The following is a 17092-nucleotide window of genomic DNA, read 5'->3' as shown; positions in this document are numbered from 1 at the left end:
GTTTAATATAGAAACATACCTCTGGCTGCACTAGAAGTGGAAGGTCCCTCCTCCTCCTCCTCAGTGTCCTTCAGGCATTCTCCTTGCATGCTGGGGACCAATGGCATTTGGACCTGTGGCCCTACCAGTCTTCCTGGTGCCTGTGTTGCTAAAGAGTTGGGGAGCAGCATGAAAAAGGGGAAAGAGGGAAAAGGGCTGTTGGTTCATGTGGCCATCAAAAGAACCTACAGCTACATGCATCGTGTAAGGATCTTGGTGTGCAGCACACAAGGAGTGTGTGTCTAACTGGAAAAGCCCTTGCCTTTAGATGGCTGTCAGGCTTTTTAGACTACCAAGGGAAAAATCTGTGGGTGACTTTCAGAGAGTCATGTTCCTATGTGACCATGATCTGAACCTTGACAAGTCTCAACCACATGTCTTGCACAGAATGCTTTTCCTTTTCAACTAAATGTGTAGAGAACTAAACCCACAGTTCAACCAATAATTTTAAACTATGCTTGTAGCACTCACTCCCAGGACCCACAAACCATTTTTTCCATGGGTGGAACTTTGGTGCAATAAGAATTTGCTTCTGGGTAAATGCGTGTCTAGAAATATTACTTTGGGATTTTTTTTGGGGTTGGGAGAATGCCACCCACTAGGTAACCCACTCTAAATGGAGGTACTTACATAGATACCTGTGTTGCTCTAATGCTGGACACCGTGCAGCCTTCCAGATGTCCATCATCTGGGAGTGGAAGGCAGTCCACCCACTCTCTCTGGGTTCTCTCCCCCCCCCCAAGCCTCCAGGCTGTTCAAAAAGTCTAATTTTAACTTTTTGAATTTGGTCTGCACCTGCTCCCAGGTGTGGTGGAAGCCCCGTTCTGCAAGCTTCCTGGCCAGCACCACATATGCACGCCTGGTGTGCATATGGATGCTGGCCATAAGTTTGGTCAGGCTTTTGGAAGCCCACACCAGCTCCAGGAGAGCCTCAATTTCTCCCCGCTGCCAGAAGGCTCCCTTTGTGGTGCGGGCATGTTGGAGAATGGCAGTTTTCCAGTAGATCAGTGAATAAATGCCCCTCCCAGCATATTTTAAAAATATATCAAAGTAGTTGGCCAGTAGAACGTAATATTTAAATTACAGGGCTATCACTGTTGCCCACAAGGGACTACAGGGGTTGACTACAGTATAGGCTGTGGCAGCAACCTCCCATTAAGCCAAGAAACAACGCAAGACAAGATAATCTGTACCTTTAAATGAACCGTGCAAACTTTATTTAAACTTGACAGAAAGTACAAAGGAGACCTGTCACCTGCTAACCCAGTGACTGTACAGGAACTTTGCTATTGTTTCCCCAACTCTAATCCCCCCATTATTGCTTCTCCTTCTATTCTGGTCTATGATGGGTGGCTCCTCATCAACCACCATTTCTTCTTGCTCTTCCAGGGACAATGTGATCTCGTGCTCCTTCTCCTCACATATATTGTGAAGGATGACACAGGCAATGACAAGAGGGATAACATTGTCCAGGCAGCCAGGCAGTCAAATACCTCCATCATCCTTTCAGCCTCCCAAAAGCTCTCTCCACCATGTTTCTGGCACGGGAGTGCCTCAGGTTGTAGTAGCTCTGCCTTTTGGTGTGTGGCCATTTGTAAGGTGTCATGAGCCACCTTCTAAGGGGGTATGGCAGAGGCAGAACCTGGACGCCCTCAGTGGTCACAGTCAGGCTCGTGTCTCCTTCCACTCCAGCTGACCTCTGCATCAATGAAGTGTCCACTGTGGTCCACGGTTCCATACAGAAGCATAGAGCAGAAATCCTTCCTGTTTCCAAACTCCTTGGTGCTACTTTTGGGTGTTCTTACTGGGATGTGGCAAACATCCACCGCGGAAAATCAATGTGGAAACTCCAGCATTCCAAACTTGTCCATACTCTGTAGTGAAGAAATAGACAAAAGAAAATAGTATCAGTTTTATATCACCCAGCAAAGTAGTTTGGCCACTGTCCTGGCATGTCCCCAGGTATGTTGGCACAGAAATGCGTATTCATTTATTTGTGTCTTCATAGGGGAAAATACTATTTAAAGGGTAGACTTATGATTACCTACCTTTCTAATCTCGTCTCCCAGGCACACCACCTTGCTGTAAAGCTCTGCCTCCATGGTGAAGCATAACTCTAGCATGATCTCCATGACAGTGGACATCCCCAGCCCAGACTTCTGAGATACAATTCTGTAATAAGTAGGGCTGGCAAGGTACCAGAGGGCAGCAGCAACTCTCTCCTCGACAGGCATGCAGGTAGCCTGGTGCTCCAGCCTCCCTTGAAGACAGAGACGATTTCATTTAAGGTTCCTTGGTCATCCTGAAGTTTAGAATCCATTCATCATCACTCCAGATGTCCAGTACAAAACTATCCCACCAGTCCATGGTTTTCTTGTCCCCCAACATCTGCTTGGGAAAACACACCTCGGAAAACCACCTTTGCTTTGCTGCCCTGAGATCTGAGCCAGCAACGCAAGTAGGAGATTCTCCATTTTGAGGTTGAAATAAAATGGACACTCATACCAGGCAGACGAAGAGAAGCGGCTGAAAGGTATGTTTACCCAGGGGATTTATACAGGTGTGCCATGTGGGCTAGGGGGTGAGATCATCGAGGCATCTGGTCAACAACTGAAAACATGTGGATTGGTGAACTTGGTTCAAAAAGCACTATGTATCTATGATGCCATGAATATGCATTTCAACAAATAAGTACAATTTTAAAAATTAGCACTCTTCATGAGACCTTTAAACTGCATCAACATATGGCAAAAGGGGATTGGTTGCCTGGAGTGACTGACAGGCCAAAGCGTAATGCGTATACAGCACATTACTCTCTATTTTGCCTTTCTCAGCAGTACATGAGGAGGGTAAGATGCACTAAAAGATGGGGGGGGGGGAGCCGAGACAGCTTTAATGTGAGGAGGGGAAAGATTTATGCGATCTGAAGAGAAACCATCACATATAGTGTCGCCAGGTTTTGTGCTGCAGCCATGAAAATGCAGCGGAAGTTGACTAAAATTTAACTGACCCTGAGAGCAATTAGAACAATTACCTATATTTCCATTTAGTTTTAATTTGTATTTTAGCAGACTCATAGTGTTCAATATAATGCTATTATATGAGTAAAACCATGTTTTTGCCATATTATTGGTGTAACTGTGAAATTGTTTTGATTTTGCTGGTCTATGACCATAATAAAGATATGTATGTAAGGTGAGGAGGGCCTTGGTGCGATATACCATTGCACTTTGCCATTCTGCGGGTGTTACACTATTTCTACCAATGTGTAGAAATTCCCTTATTTCTACATCATTTCACAAAAACGAAGTCCAGCCTGATAATGGGAGCAATAATAATCTATTACAGATGTACTAAGTGTAAAATCAGCACACAGTGCAACATGGTTGTTCATTTATGTGCTTTCTTAAGTTGCAAGATTTAAAAAAAAATCAATAGACTTTTTTGCACAATCCTGAGGTAAAATGTCTTTTTCTTTTTTTTAATACACAAGTCTCATAATGCTTTCAAAATAAACAATCACTGAAGCTAAGAATCACAATGCTAAATGTTTTTTTCAAGGAGCTTGCACATAAAATAACACATGGCTGCTTGAGTTATTTTGCAGTACTTCGGTTCTGTTGTAGCAAAACAGGTACAACAGGCAGCGGTGAACCCTTTCTAGATATCTGCTATAACATGCCTAAAGTATGATATTGCACCACTCTAGACCTGTGGTCTACAACCTTTTTGAGCCCAAGGGCACCTTTGGAATTTTAAGCAGAGGTGGTGCTCACCACATCAAAACAAAAATGGAGCCAAACCCAAAATGGCTGCCTAAGGAGGCAGAGTCAAATGGAATCTCTCTCTCTCACCTTCTGGGAAGGAGTTCCTATAGAGAGACTAGAACCACACACTAACATAAGGAAAGGCCAGATGCCTACCACTACTCCTCCTCTGATGGAAAAATCCTTTTATGTGAATGAGAGCAGCCAATAAGAAGAAACAACCAATAAGAAGGGGGAACAAAACAAAAATGAACTGATCTTGCACACAGAGACTGTTTCCGCACGGAGGACTCACCCTCCCATTATATCATGCTTTCCCCTGGGATTTTTTGCCTCAGGATGGCTCTCCCGATCTTTTCCCAGAGGGAGCAACAAAGATAGTGAGGGGTTTGGAGACCAAGACCTATGAGGAAAAGTTGGGGGAGCTTAGTCTATTTAGCTTGGAGAGGAGATGACTGAGGGGGAATCTGATAACCATCTTCAAGTATTTAAAAGGGTACGATATAGAGTATAGAGCAGAGTTGTTCTCTCTTGCCCCAGAGGGACGGACCAGAACCAATAGGATGAAAATAATGCAAAAGAAATTCCGTCTAAACATCCGGAAGAAGTTCCTGACAGAGCGGTTTCTCAGTGGAACAGGCTTCCTCGGGAGGTGGTGGCTTCTCCATCTTTGAAGATTTTTAAACAGAGGCTGGATAGCCATCTAAGAGAGAGGCTGATTCTGTGAAGGTTCAAGAAGGTGGCATAAAACAGGATACCCTCCTCATTTTGTTCTGGGTTACAGTGGATGAGCAATAGGGTTTTTAGTGTCCCGCATACTGCAGGGGGTTGGACTAGATGACCCAGGAGGTACCTTCCAACTCTATTATTCTATGATTCTATGAAGGCCAATATCTTCATTTAACTAATCTAACCAATCCTAAATCCATCCACTGTCGATATAACTATATGAAGAAAATTGTCATTATTTACATTCTAAATTGACATTTCCAGCAGTTTGTGCCAATCTGAGCACAAAGTTCCGCTCTTGATACCACATATTTTGGGGGCTTGTATTATATATTTTTCTTTTTTTGCTCTACATTACATTTCTGCATTTCTTTGTGAACTTCTTTGTAGTAATGAAGAAACAATTAGGATAACTTCAATCAACATAAACAAATTTCATAAGGTTTCTCACAGATCTAAAGCAGTTCCACAGGGCCTGCAAAAGGGAGCTCCTCCACCAGGCATTTGGTTGAGGTTGACCTGTCCATCGCTTCCAATTGGCCCCCAAGCCCTCCCCTCCTACCATGACTGTTAACAAATCCACCCAACCCCTGGGTCTCAGTACGAGTTGAGCTAAGGCTCTTGAAATTTCACCTTCCTGTAATGTTATTGTTGTTATTGTTATTGTTGTTATTGTTATTATGTAAATGTTATTGTTATCACCTTACTGTTACTTGAATTATGTTACCTGTACTATTTTGTTGTTTCGTGTAAACTGCACTGTAAATACAATACAATAAACAATGAACAATAAGCTGAGCCATGCACATATTCAGTTAAATCTACATGAACCTGTTATAATCATCAGCAACTTTCTCAACACTGGTCCAGAGTATCCGTCCACACACAGCAAACGTTTCAGTGTTTATTTCTGCCTCATCTCCTATGAGAGAAATTTAACACGTATACATTTCAGTTGTTCTGTTTCTCCATTTCTGATGTTAGCAATTATCCTGCCAATTTGAAAGCTGACACACGCTATACTCCAGAGGGAGTGAATGATAAGGATCAGAGAGGAATTAGAATCTCTTTGATAAGCAGCGGACAAATTACATATTTTCCACTTTGGTCTAATGACTTCTTACTACTATTCAAGTCATGTTACATACGACTGGAAGTGAAAGTAAACCAGGACCTATTAAACGATGCATAACAGATCGTTTTGAAAGTCTTATTCAACCCATTACTCATTGTAGCAAATATGAACTGGCTGTACTAAGGTTGCCAAGTTCCAGGTGGTGGCTGGACATCTCCTCAAATTACTATCCATTTCCAGCCAACATAGATTAGTTCCCCTGAAAGAAATGGCAAGTTCAAAGGATAGACTATGGAGTGACCACTTTAGCTCCCTCTCCAAATTCTGCCTTCCTCAGCCTCCATCTCCAGAGATTTACCAAAACAGGGATGTCAACCCTAGGTCACACAGACAGACCTGGAAATCTCAAATTATTATGTGCCTCTTTGCAGTTTGATGTAATAGTGTTGGTATTCACTGATTTGTAACAAAACTGTGAACATGAGCTTACTGTGTTTAAATGCTGTGCAAACAGAGATATTTGAGAATGTAATCTTTGGAGATATATTGCTACAACATTATCATTGGGTTCCCAGTCATGTTCGGACATGCATTCTCTTTTGGGAGCCACCAAGAAATGCAGAGTGAAAACCTCTATAAATTATAAGCTCATTGTTGAAGGCCAGATCCCATCTGTGAAATAATTTTATCTGTTTCTCAGTAGTCTTAACACTTTTTAATTAGGAGATACGGATGGTTTTCTTCAGAGTGAATATATGTATGTGTGTTTGAGAGAGATCACAGTTCCACATTTAAATAGTACATCTCCATTTGGAGTCACTACACAGTGCTGAGATATTTATTCCAAGTCTGTTTGCTAAGTTTCAAAAACTAAAATGTAATAATTAGCAAAAGTGTATAATTGAATTAACACGAGTAGTATAAGAGATTAAACATGAGTAGTATAAGAGATTTTTAAAAAGTGGCAAAATTATACAGAAGAACTATACAAGAGTGAGCTTAACATCCCTGATAACCACAATGGGGTAGTTACTGATCTGGAGCCAGACATCCTGGAATGTGAATTCAAATGGGCCTTAGGAAGTCTGAGCAACAATAAAGCTAGTGGTGGTGACAGCATTCCAGTTGAACTATTCAAAATCTTAAAAGACGATGCAGTAAAAGTGCTACACTCAATATGCCAGCAAATTTGGAAAACTCAACAATGGCCACAGGATTGGAAAAGGTCAGTTTACATTCCAATCCCAAAGAAGGGCAATGCCAAAGAATGTTCAAACTACCGCACCATTGCACTCATTTCTCATGCTAGCAAAGTTATGCTCAAAATCATACAAGCTAGGCTCCAGCAATATGTGGACCGAGAACTTCCACAAGTACAGGCAGGATTTCGAAGAAGCAGAGGAACTAGAGACCAAATTACCAACATACGCTGGATCATGGAGAAAGCTAGGGAGTTCCATAAGAACATCTACTTCTGCTTCATTGACTATGCTAAAGCCTTTGATTGTGTGGAGCACAACAAATTGTGGCAAGTTCTTAAAGAGATGGGAATACCAGAGCATCTTTTTTGTCTCTTGAGAAACTTATATGCAGGTCAAGAAGCAACAGTGAGAACTGAACATGGAATCACTGATTGGTTCAAAATTGAGAAAGGAGTTCGGCAAGGCTATATACTGTCGCCTTGCCTATTTAACTTGTACGCAGAGCACATCATGTGAAAGGCGGGATTAGAGGAGTCACAAATTGGGATCAAGATTGCAGGGAGAAATATCAACAACCTCAGATATGCAGATGATACCACTCTAATGGCAGAAAGTGAAGAGGAACTAAAGAGCCTGTTGATGCGGGTGAAGGAAGAGAGTGCAAAAGTTGGCTTGAAACTCAACATCAAGAAAACAAAGATCACGGCATCTGGCCCTCTCAATTCCTGGCAAATAGATGGGGAAGAAATGGAGATAGTGACAGATTTTATTTTCCTGGGCTTCAAGATCACTGCAGATGGGGACTGCAGCAAAGAAATTAAAAGACGCTTGCTCCTGGAGAGGAAAATTATGGCAAATTTAGACAGCATCCTAAAAAGCAGAGATATCACCCTGCCAACAAAAGTGCGTTTAATCAAGGCTATGGTATTCCCAGTTGCAATGTATGGCTGTGAAAGTTGAACCATAAAGAAGGCCGAGCATCAAAGAATTGAGGCTTTTGAATTCTGGTGCTGGAGAAGACTCTTGCGAGTCCCTTGTACTGCAAGGCGAACAAACCGGTCAGTCCTAGAGGAGATCAGCCCGGACTGCTCCTTAGAAGGCCAGATCCTGAAGATGAAACTCAAATACTTTGGCCACCTAATGAAAAGGAAGGACTCCCTGGAGAAGAGCCTAATGCTGGGAGTGATTGAGGGCAAAAGAAGAAGGGGACGACAGAGAGTGAGGTGGCTGGATGGAGTAACTGAAGCAGTAGGTGCAAACTTAAATGGACTCCGGGGAATGGTAGAGGACAGGAAGGCCTGGAGGATCATTGTCCATGGGTTCGCGATGGGTCGGATACGACTTCGCACCTAACAACAACAATAACAGTATAAGTTCATTATACTTCATCAACCAACAGCCTTAACATAGCCTCACTACTTCCTATGATTGCACAGAAAATATAGATCTCTAACCTATGGATTATTACCACAAGAACAGTGTGGAAAATACAAAGATAGTGAAAAGCAACCTGTTATTTCCAGATAGCCCAGGGATTAAAGTTACTTACATTTCTCACTGGCACTGTCTCTCTCAGTAAACTCAAAGCAAAAGGTGGGAAATACCAAGTGTCTCTGGTTGGCAGTGGGCCTTCTGTCAAATTATGGGCCATAAACAATTTCCCACCATAGAAACCTCTGATGTCAAGGCTGTATAGACAGTTTTTTCTTCTAAGAATTCAAAGACATTTCCTACAAACTCACAGTAAAAGGAAACCCTGTGGTTTTCTTAGCAAAAGCAGATGATAACTACTTGCATTACAATAAGGTCACAGCCTAGGAGCACAGGTGAAAAAGCAGTACTCCAACTCAGATTTCTTAGTAGTAGGACCAAAGGTTATGTAGAACAACTAATCTCTATGTGTGTATTAGTACATGTGTATGGCATTTGAGGCAGGAAGTATTTGACACATATGCTGAAGGACCTTAACATTTCTGGTTTCATTTAGCTCTTTACGTTTTGTTTGGTTTGCAAAACGAAATAATTTGTAAAATACATGTACCATGGAAAACCACTCATATACAGCTTTTTAGTATGAAAATATTAATCCTTCATAAGTGGCAAATTTATGGAGCACAGTAGCATACAAGATGCAGGGTTGCTATTCTAGGTCGGAAAAGTCTTGGAGATTTGGAGTGGAGTCTGGAGAAGATGAAGCTTGGAAAAGGGAGGTAATATGTTTGAAGAACGAGCCACGCAGTGCAGCAGAACAAGAATTTTTAATAATGCTTCCAACCAACTCCACAACCATCAATGAACAATATAAGCTTACTGCTTATATACTCTAGTTTCCTGGCCAAATTTCCTGCATGCAGGAACAACTATGCAGCACAGTTAACCCTGTGTGTATGTGTGTGTATATATATATATATATATATATATATATATATATATATATATATATATATATATATATATATATATATATGGTGGCTATATTGCAGCACAGTTAACCCTTAATGTTTCAAATAAATTACAGGAGGGACAACAACAGGATAGAATGGCATACTAGCAGCCCTTTTCTTCAGGGGTACTGATCTCCCTGTGTGGAAAGTGGATGTAATTCTGGGAGATCCTTACCCCCTCCAAGACACTGGCAAGTTGCTAACCCTACCTCCTTCCCCCATGTATACACACCACAGTCCTGATCCAAATTGGGACTCCACACACTAGGGAATTGAGTTCCAAGCATAGACCCTGCGAGGCACATCTGACTGAAAATCCTCATGGCAGATGGGGGGGGGGAAGATATAATTAAGCACCTCGGGAAGCAGGAAGCAAAATCTCTCTCTCTCTCTCTCTCTCTCTCTCTCTCTCTCTCTCTCCTATTCCTTCCCTGGAACTTATCACTACTTGAGAATTAACAGTCATAAATAATTCATATAATTTCTTTTCCAACTTGCTGGTGATGGTTGGATGTGACAGTACAGAGAGGCTCAGTGGATGAACGGATGCTTCTTATGTTGAACTTCTCAAGTTCATTCCTTGGACTTTCCCATGTAAAGGCATTTTAGGAACAAATGCTAGAAGTGATCTCTGCTTGAGTCCCTGAGGATCCACTCCCAGTCAGAGCAGATGAGGGTTAGGAGAATGTTCCAGACTTTAAATTGAAGAATCTGATTCAAAGCTATTTATGGTCAACAGTGTAGATTCGCATCGTTAGCACTGAAAAGGGAGAGGGCATAACCATGAGATTAAATGAGCACATAAACCGGAGGGGGAAAAGGGAGATGAAAGGGGAGGAATGTGTGACCTTAAGTGATGTTCCCAATCTCTTAACAATGGTTATGAGATCAGGAAACATGACATCAGCCAGCATGTACCCCTGACAACAGACTACACAAAGGAGAAAGATCAACAATGATATATTCATGGAAGAAATTTAGACGAGACTTCTAGTTGCTTGTACTGGGAAAGAATATACAGAACACTGGCACCGCATATCCCAGTTCCATGATAAAACATATCATGGAAAGCAAACAAGGAGGCCAAGAATGGATAACATTAAATACAAGAACTGGGTGGTGGCTGTGCTTCAACTGCTGGTGTGTCCTCATGCAGAGCTCACCTTCCGTATGTTCAGATTAAAAAGAGTTAGCAATACAGATGAAAGTAGTTGATAATAAAAGTACCAGCATCCATCGGGATACTTTAAAAAGTAGTTGAGAAAAATCCTGTAATGATGCATATTCTTCCTCCTGCATTCCCCACCCCTCACTGAGGTCCAAAATCATAAGGTCAGTATATTTGTTCTTCATTAATAATATATATGTTTTGATTCATATCTGGATTTCTGCTTTCAGAGGATCAGCACAAACAGCTATACTGCTTTACTACCACCTTCCCAGATTGTCCATTATACTCATACTGGAGAGCCAGCTTGGTGTAGTGGTTAAGAGTGCAGACTTTCTGGTGAGCCGGGTTCAATTCTGTACTCCCCCACATGCAACCAGCTGGGTGGCCTTGGGCTCACCACAGCACTGATAAAGCTGTTTTGACCGAGCAGAAATATCAAGGCTCTCTCAGCCTCACCTACCACACAGGATGTCTGTTGTGGGGAGAGGAAAGGGAAGGCGACTATAAGCCACTTTGAGACTCCTTCAGGTAGAGAAAAACAGCATATAAGAACCAACTTCTTCTTCTTCTTCTACTCATAAAATGAGACCTTCAGGCTAGGAAGGTTCTGCATCAGCCTGCAAAATTATGGTTTGTGTGACAGCAAATTCACTGGGACTATGATGTCAGTAGCCTAGGTAGGAAAGCACCAATACAGAATGTGAATACACCTAGTTTCCCTAAAATTAAGAAGTTATACCTTTGCCATCTGCAGTTTAACTCACAAGATAATTTAAAAGTCAATACCTTAACTCACAGGACAGCTAACAAGGCAGACAGCTAACATAAACCTGCAAAGTAACTCTTTTAGAATAAATGCAATAATGCATTCTTATAATTTATCCATCATAAAAAAATGGAACTGAACACCCTTTTTCATGGATCAACTGCTTGGTGATCAGATTGGTTTTTTTTTTCCTTCAAAAAAAATCAAGAAATTGAAATCTGAGGTGATTTAAAGATTCAGTCTATAGCCAGGTATAATGACCAGCATGGACAAAATGGTGCTACACATGTGGAATGTGAACTGAATGGGACTGTTGTGGCTTCAAAATAATGCAGTGAAAGCAATGAAGATCAAGGACTAAGGCTAAATCTTTTCAGCTTCTTAAAGTATGAGCCACTGAGTCATGCAGCTATGTAGATATGATGTTTGGCCCTTTGAAAAAAGATGGGTTGTATCTTTCTGCAGAGCACAAAATACAACGAACTTTGTACTGGGATTTTTGGTTAACATAGCAAAGTTTGCCCAGTCATAGAAGCATGACACTGGGTGCAATAAATAAATCTCCCAAGAAGCATACTGCAAAAGAGGTAAACTTACATTTATTCAGATAGGTCCAGTTTAAATTCAGGTTGCAGTCAAAAGAAGAGAAAAAGAAATCTAATTGAAAGAGTACTTCCCTTATCATTAATGGCCAGCTTGTGTGTCACTCACTCCAACATTGGGCTGCAATAGTAGGTGTTGCTGCATTTGAGGAAGTGGCTACTTTTAGCTGTTTTAATTTACGTTCACCCCAGTTCTGTACCAACCCACAGTTGTCCTGTTTGCTATTTCATTTTTTTCTTATCCACATCTTCTCCTTGCTCTGGGTTTAGCTAGAGTAGCTTAAGTCTGATCTGGCTGTTACACAAACTCTTCCTCCTTTTCTGTCTCCTCTTGTTCAATAAGTCCTGATTGGCTCCACTGGAAATTTCCTGCTCCTTTGAGCACACTTCCTCCCTGTTTGCTTTCACATGAAGAACAACAGCTGGACAGTTAGGACTCTGTGTGTCTGTCTTTACAAAATTGTTACTAATCTGAATAAAACTAATTATTCTTTAAGCAGCCGGTGCTCTGCACCTTCATATATTTAAATTCTACCAACAAATACTGTGAAGTCTTTCTTGATAGCATCTGCCAAGGTAGTGCAACATCCACCTTGGTTAGCAGGTTTACTCCAATGGTCTGAATATCTTTAGAATATGCTAGCATTGTTTAAAGGAGCCATTTTACATGGTTAGCTCCCCCCCAGAAAAAACTCCACATTGTTCACACGTGTTCCTTCTTATCTAATTCTAGCCAACAATGTGATGTTTCACCTTCATCCTTAGCTTGTAGAACTTGCACCTACTACCAATAAAAAGGCCGGCCATTCCCCTTGGGAGCAAGAAGCACTAGGTAACAGCCAAACCTAACATACCATTTATCCTACAAACCATAGTTCTAGTAAAAAAAATATATTTGACAGGGTTTGCAACCTCCGCAGTGCAAGCACTTCTATTTTGGGTGAAAAGAAGGGATAAAGGACTTTATATGTTGATGGCATCTTAAATTCTTAATCCTAAAGTCCAGAAGTGAAAACAATTCACGCAACTAATTCTCTTGACCCAACATAACCCTGACAACTGTCCCCATTCCAGGGCCAGATTAAGACACTCTAAGGCCCTAAACTATGTCAACTATGTCAAGTGCCATATCCTTACAAAACATGTAATTTGGTGACTTGGGGGTATTATTAAAATTTAATCTGAGGCCTTAACAGTAGTTTGCTAAGTTTAAGGATAGATCCAGCTCTGCCTCACTCCTGTGATCATCCCCCTACACATAAAAAACCAGCTCTTCTTTTCTCCTTCCTCCAGAGACTGTAGTTCCATTCTCTCCTCTCTCTGGCCGATTGTGCACGGTGGTGGAATATGTCCACAGGGGACACATTTCAGTGCCGGATCTGCTCCAGCACTGAAATGTCCCCCCGCAGGACATCTGGCGCTCCACTGAAATGTGTCTTCCTGAGAAACAGCAGCAACAGATAGGTACCACCACACGGGGCGGGGGGCTGTGGGTGTGTTATTTTGCAGGAAAAATAAAAAAATATTGCCCTGATCTGCCCTGTGGTGCAGTGAAGCTTGCCCCAGCAGCTGCATCATGTGGAAGTGGGGAATAGCCCCGCTTCCACATGAGCGCTCTCTTGGCCTTTTCCACCCATGCAGAATCGGCCTCTGTCAACTTTCCTTAAAACCTGGAGATACATGCTACCTTGAATTCTGGCAGAACGTATCTTGCTACTCCCATCTTCTTCCACTCCTGAGATAGTCTGTGTCAAGTATTGCAGACACCACTGTGGTAATAGCAAATGTTTATTGTAACAGGAACTTAATCAACTCATAACTGGCAAAAGAAAAATCAGCAACCACTCTGCAACATGCTTGATTGATCCGCGGTGACCCTACCTTTCCCCCGCAATATCCAAGAGCAGATATAAGCTGCCATATTTGAAAAACTGTCACCAGTATAAGTGTAAATTTCTGCTTTTTGCGGATTAACTTCCTACTCCATGCCTGTAACACTGACATAGCAAAGCAGTCTTCCCTGATTGGCCAGGGCATCAGTTCAAAGACTTCCTGGTTCCTGGTTGCAAGGCTTCCCTCCCTGTTTTAAAGTGACTGTGCTTCAGAAGCCCATACTTCTCTAAGAGAGATTTGCCTCATTCTCTGAGAGGCTGCTGCTGGCTCGGGAATCAAAAGAGAAGAAATAAAGTACTAATGACGGCTGGACTTTACCCGACCCCTCCCCCCTTGCTAATTTAGAAAAAGAAAAATAAACAAAGTAGCTTTGTGACCACCACTCCCCCCCCCCCAAGCTTCCCCAATGAAGTGCAGAAGGCTTTCTGTTTCAATTCGGGAGGAGAGGAAGGAGGAAGACCCGGGTTCAAATCGATCTGAATTCAGCAGGATAGACAACGGAAAAAAACAAAGTAAGTGCAGAATCATCCTTAATTTCCTCTTCTTGCTCAGTACACTACAGTCTGATTCTGACAAGTGGATAAGAGAGGGGAAAGTGTCACATTCAATGTACTCAGATATATTAGCCCCCTCTTCTGTTCATTCTGGTTTTCATTTCATTTTCTTCCACCACTTAGAAAACAGATGTGGTTGACTAACCACTATTGGCCACTAATGTAGCTAATGTTTTCTCTGTAGAAACCCCACAAATCAGGTATTTGAGACTGATATTCATCCTATGTTATCAAGGTTAAAGGAGGCATAAGTTTCCTGTTCAGAAAAGAAAAGTTATTTGATCCCTGCAAGTTTTTTTTGTTGTTGTTTTAAATCAGCTTATGCCTGGATGAGTTGTTTATCTCAGCTCAGTACTAATCTGTAGCATCTGTAATGCACATCAGACAAATGCATTAGACAATATGGAAAACAGTATAGCATCAGTATATCATAGTGACTGCTAAATGAATATGGGGGCTCAATGTAGAAAAATGACCCACAATTCTATTTAAAATGCCACTGAAAGGCACCTGGAAGGAATTTTCAAGAGTGTTATCTTGTTAACCACCTCAGCTCTGAAATATAAGGACAGCAGTGGTGGCTATATTTTTTCCCCTTTGTGTACATGTTGTGCAACTGAACAAATTCAGATCCACTTCACTTTGCTACAGAGAATAAATAAACACTAGTAGGAGCTATTGTACAGTTACAGCAGAATAGTACCCCTGGTTGCTATTGGTCTTGAAAAAACTCTCTGGTGAACTATAGCTAGTAATAATATTGCTCATTTTGGTAAACATTCCCAAGCATTTACTTCCCCTATTTCTTCCTAAACTGCAATTTGAAAATAGCTTCCATATTTTAAGTTATGAAATCCTATGCAGGCATGCAGAAATATTAGGGTTCCCAGCTCCATGGTGGGAAATACATGCAGATTTTTGGAGTGGAGCCTGAGGATGGTGGGTTTAATGCCTTACAGTCCACCTTCCTAAGCGGCCATTTTCTCCAGGTGAACTGATCTCTGTTGCCCGGAGATCAGTTGTAATACCTGGATATCTCCAACCACCTCCTGAAGACAGGCAGCCATTAACAATAACAATTATTCCTCTGCTGCAAATGTCACATCATACGCGATAAACTTTGGAAAGGCTCCTCTTAACAAAACAAGTAAAGTTTGAGAGGATCCATCATCCCATTTTGTTTCAATAACTGCAAATCTGAACAAATTTGGCCCAGTCAGAAGTGCTAAAGGTGCATTAACAAACTAAAAAGAACTTCACTCAGATCTGTACAAATATCCTGCTGAAGCTCTAGTGGACCTACAAAGAGTCCTACCTGAATCTTCTTTGAGGTGAACTGAACCTAATTTTCCCTCAGATCTCCCAGAACAACGACCAAGTTCCATACTACAGGAAATGGTTGCTTTGGAAGGTACAACAGAAACTATGTGATAAAACAACAAACCATCAAGATTGACTATCTTGGGTGGTGTTTTTTTTTTTACACAGTCCCCTGCTGCCTGGGTGGCAAGCGTCCTGTGGGGAGTAGGTTTATTTTTGCTGCCATATTAGGGGGTTTTATGTACTGCTTTGTTTGGTTTTAATGGGGGGGTTTATTGGGGTTAAGAAATATAAACAACAACAACATTCTAATACACTAGCTTTTCTCCCTAATATGTGGGTTTGTTTGTATAGTAAGCATTAAAACACTATGCTCCTGAAGAGGTTAGGGTTGCCAGTCTCCAGCTGGTGGCTTGGAGACCTCATGGCATCACAACTGGAGAAAATGGACGCTTTGGAAGATAGACTGAATAATATTAACCCCCATTGGATTCCATCCCCTCCTCCCAACCCCGCCTCCTCGGGTTCTACTTTCAAATCTTCAGATATTTCCCAGACTTGAGCTGGCAACCCTAGAAGAGGTTCAGTCCAGCAATGGCTCCATTGTACATTTCAGCTCTTACAGCAGGATCTTATGTTTTCTTCCATTAAAAAAAAGTTACCTTGGAGTTCATACTTCCCCATGTCCACCATGATGTGAAAGGCAGTTAGGTTGGGAGCTTTCTAAGCGCTGGAACAGAAATGTTTCTTATTGCCTAGCAACTGCCTATCCAGTGTTCTAAATGTATCACATATGGAATGCAGAACAAATTTAGAGTCCAGTGGCTCCTTTAAGACCAACACAGTTTTATTCATATGGAATGCAGCAGAGTTGCTGTAAAATGCACAAAATGTTTTATTCTTTACCACAGCAAATATGGGGAGGAGTTATAGAATTGCCCTGTAAACTAAAGCAGTGGTCCCCAACCCCCGGTTCTGGGACCAGCACCGGTCCGTGGATCAGTCAGTACCGGGCTGTGGCTCCTCCTCGTCCTCCTCCCCAGCTGCTGCCTCAGGGGCTGCCCTGCCACTCTACCACCAGCTCACTTTGGTGCTGTCCATCGGCCACCATGGCAGCGCTCCCTGTGGGTGTTGGGAGGTCAGGGGCGCTGGCGGGATAGCAAGTGGAGCAGGGGCTCAGGCGGCAGCGATGTCCCTCAGCAAAAGACTACACCCCCCCCCCCGGGCCTCAGTAAAATTGTCAAGCGTTGACCGGTCCCCAGTGATAAAAGGGTTGGGGACCACTGATCTAAAGTATGGGGAAGGTAAGAATTGTAGCTTACAATCAAAGAAGCTACTGCCCATTATACTGTTTTAAGAATTCCTTGTTCAGTGAGCTGCAATTTATGTCTTTTATTTGCGTTTCTTCAAACATTTATACCTCACCCATCCCCATGGCTCAGGACAGCTTACATAACATAATTTTAAAAGTAAATGAAGCAATAAAAAACATCAAAGCCATGGCATCATAAGTTATGGCATCATAAATAA

General features: G+C 42.0%; 1 protein-coding gene across 3 annotated transcripts in view; it reads right to left on the bottom strand.

The window, feature by feature from the left end:
* Positions 1-16304, bottom strand: part of PLCL2 (phospholipase C like 2) — a 121405-nt gene extending 105101 nt beyond the window's left edge. Inside the window, exon 1 of one of the 3 annotated variants that reach the window (XM_077303021.1) lies at positions 16225-16304. Coding sequence is in view for 1 of the 3 variants with exons in the window: in XM_077303023.1 (XP_077159138.1) it covers positions 16225-16236 (12 nt within the window). In the remaining 2 variants the exon portion in view is untranslated. The remainder of the gene's footprint in view (positions 1-16224) is intronic. The other 2 variants (XM_077303019.1, XM_077303023.1) reach the window with 2 other exon arrangements.
* Between the last annotated feature and the right edge of the window lie 788 nt (positions 16305-17092).

The sequence above is a fragment of the Paroedura picta genome, chromosome 11 (genome assembly GCF_049243985.1).
Source record: "Paroedura picta isolate Pp20150507F chromosome 11, Ppicta_v3.0, whole genome shotgun sequence".
Taxonomy (NCBI): domain Eukaryota; kingdom Metazoa; phylum Chordata; class Lepidosauria; order Squamata; family Gekkonidae; genus Paroedura; species Paroedura picta.
The sequence above is the reverse complement of the archived record's forward strand: the minus strand, read 5'-3'. Positions and strand labels throughout refer to the sequence as shown.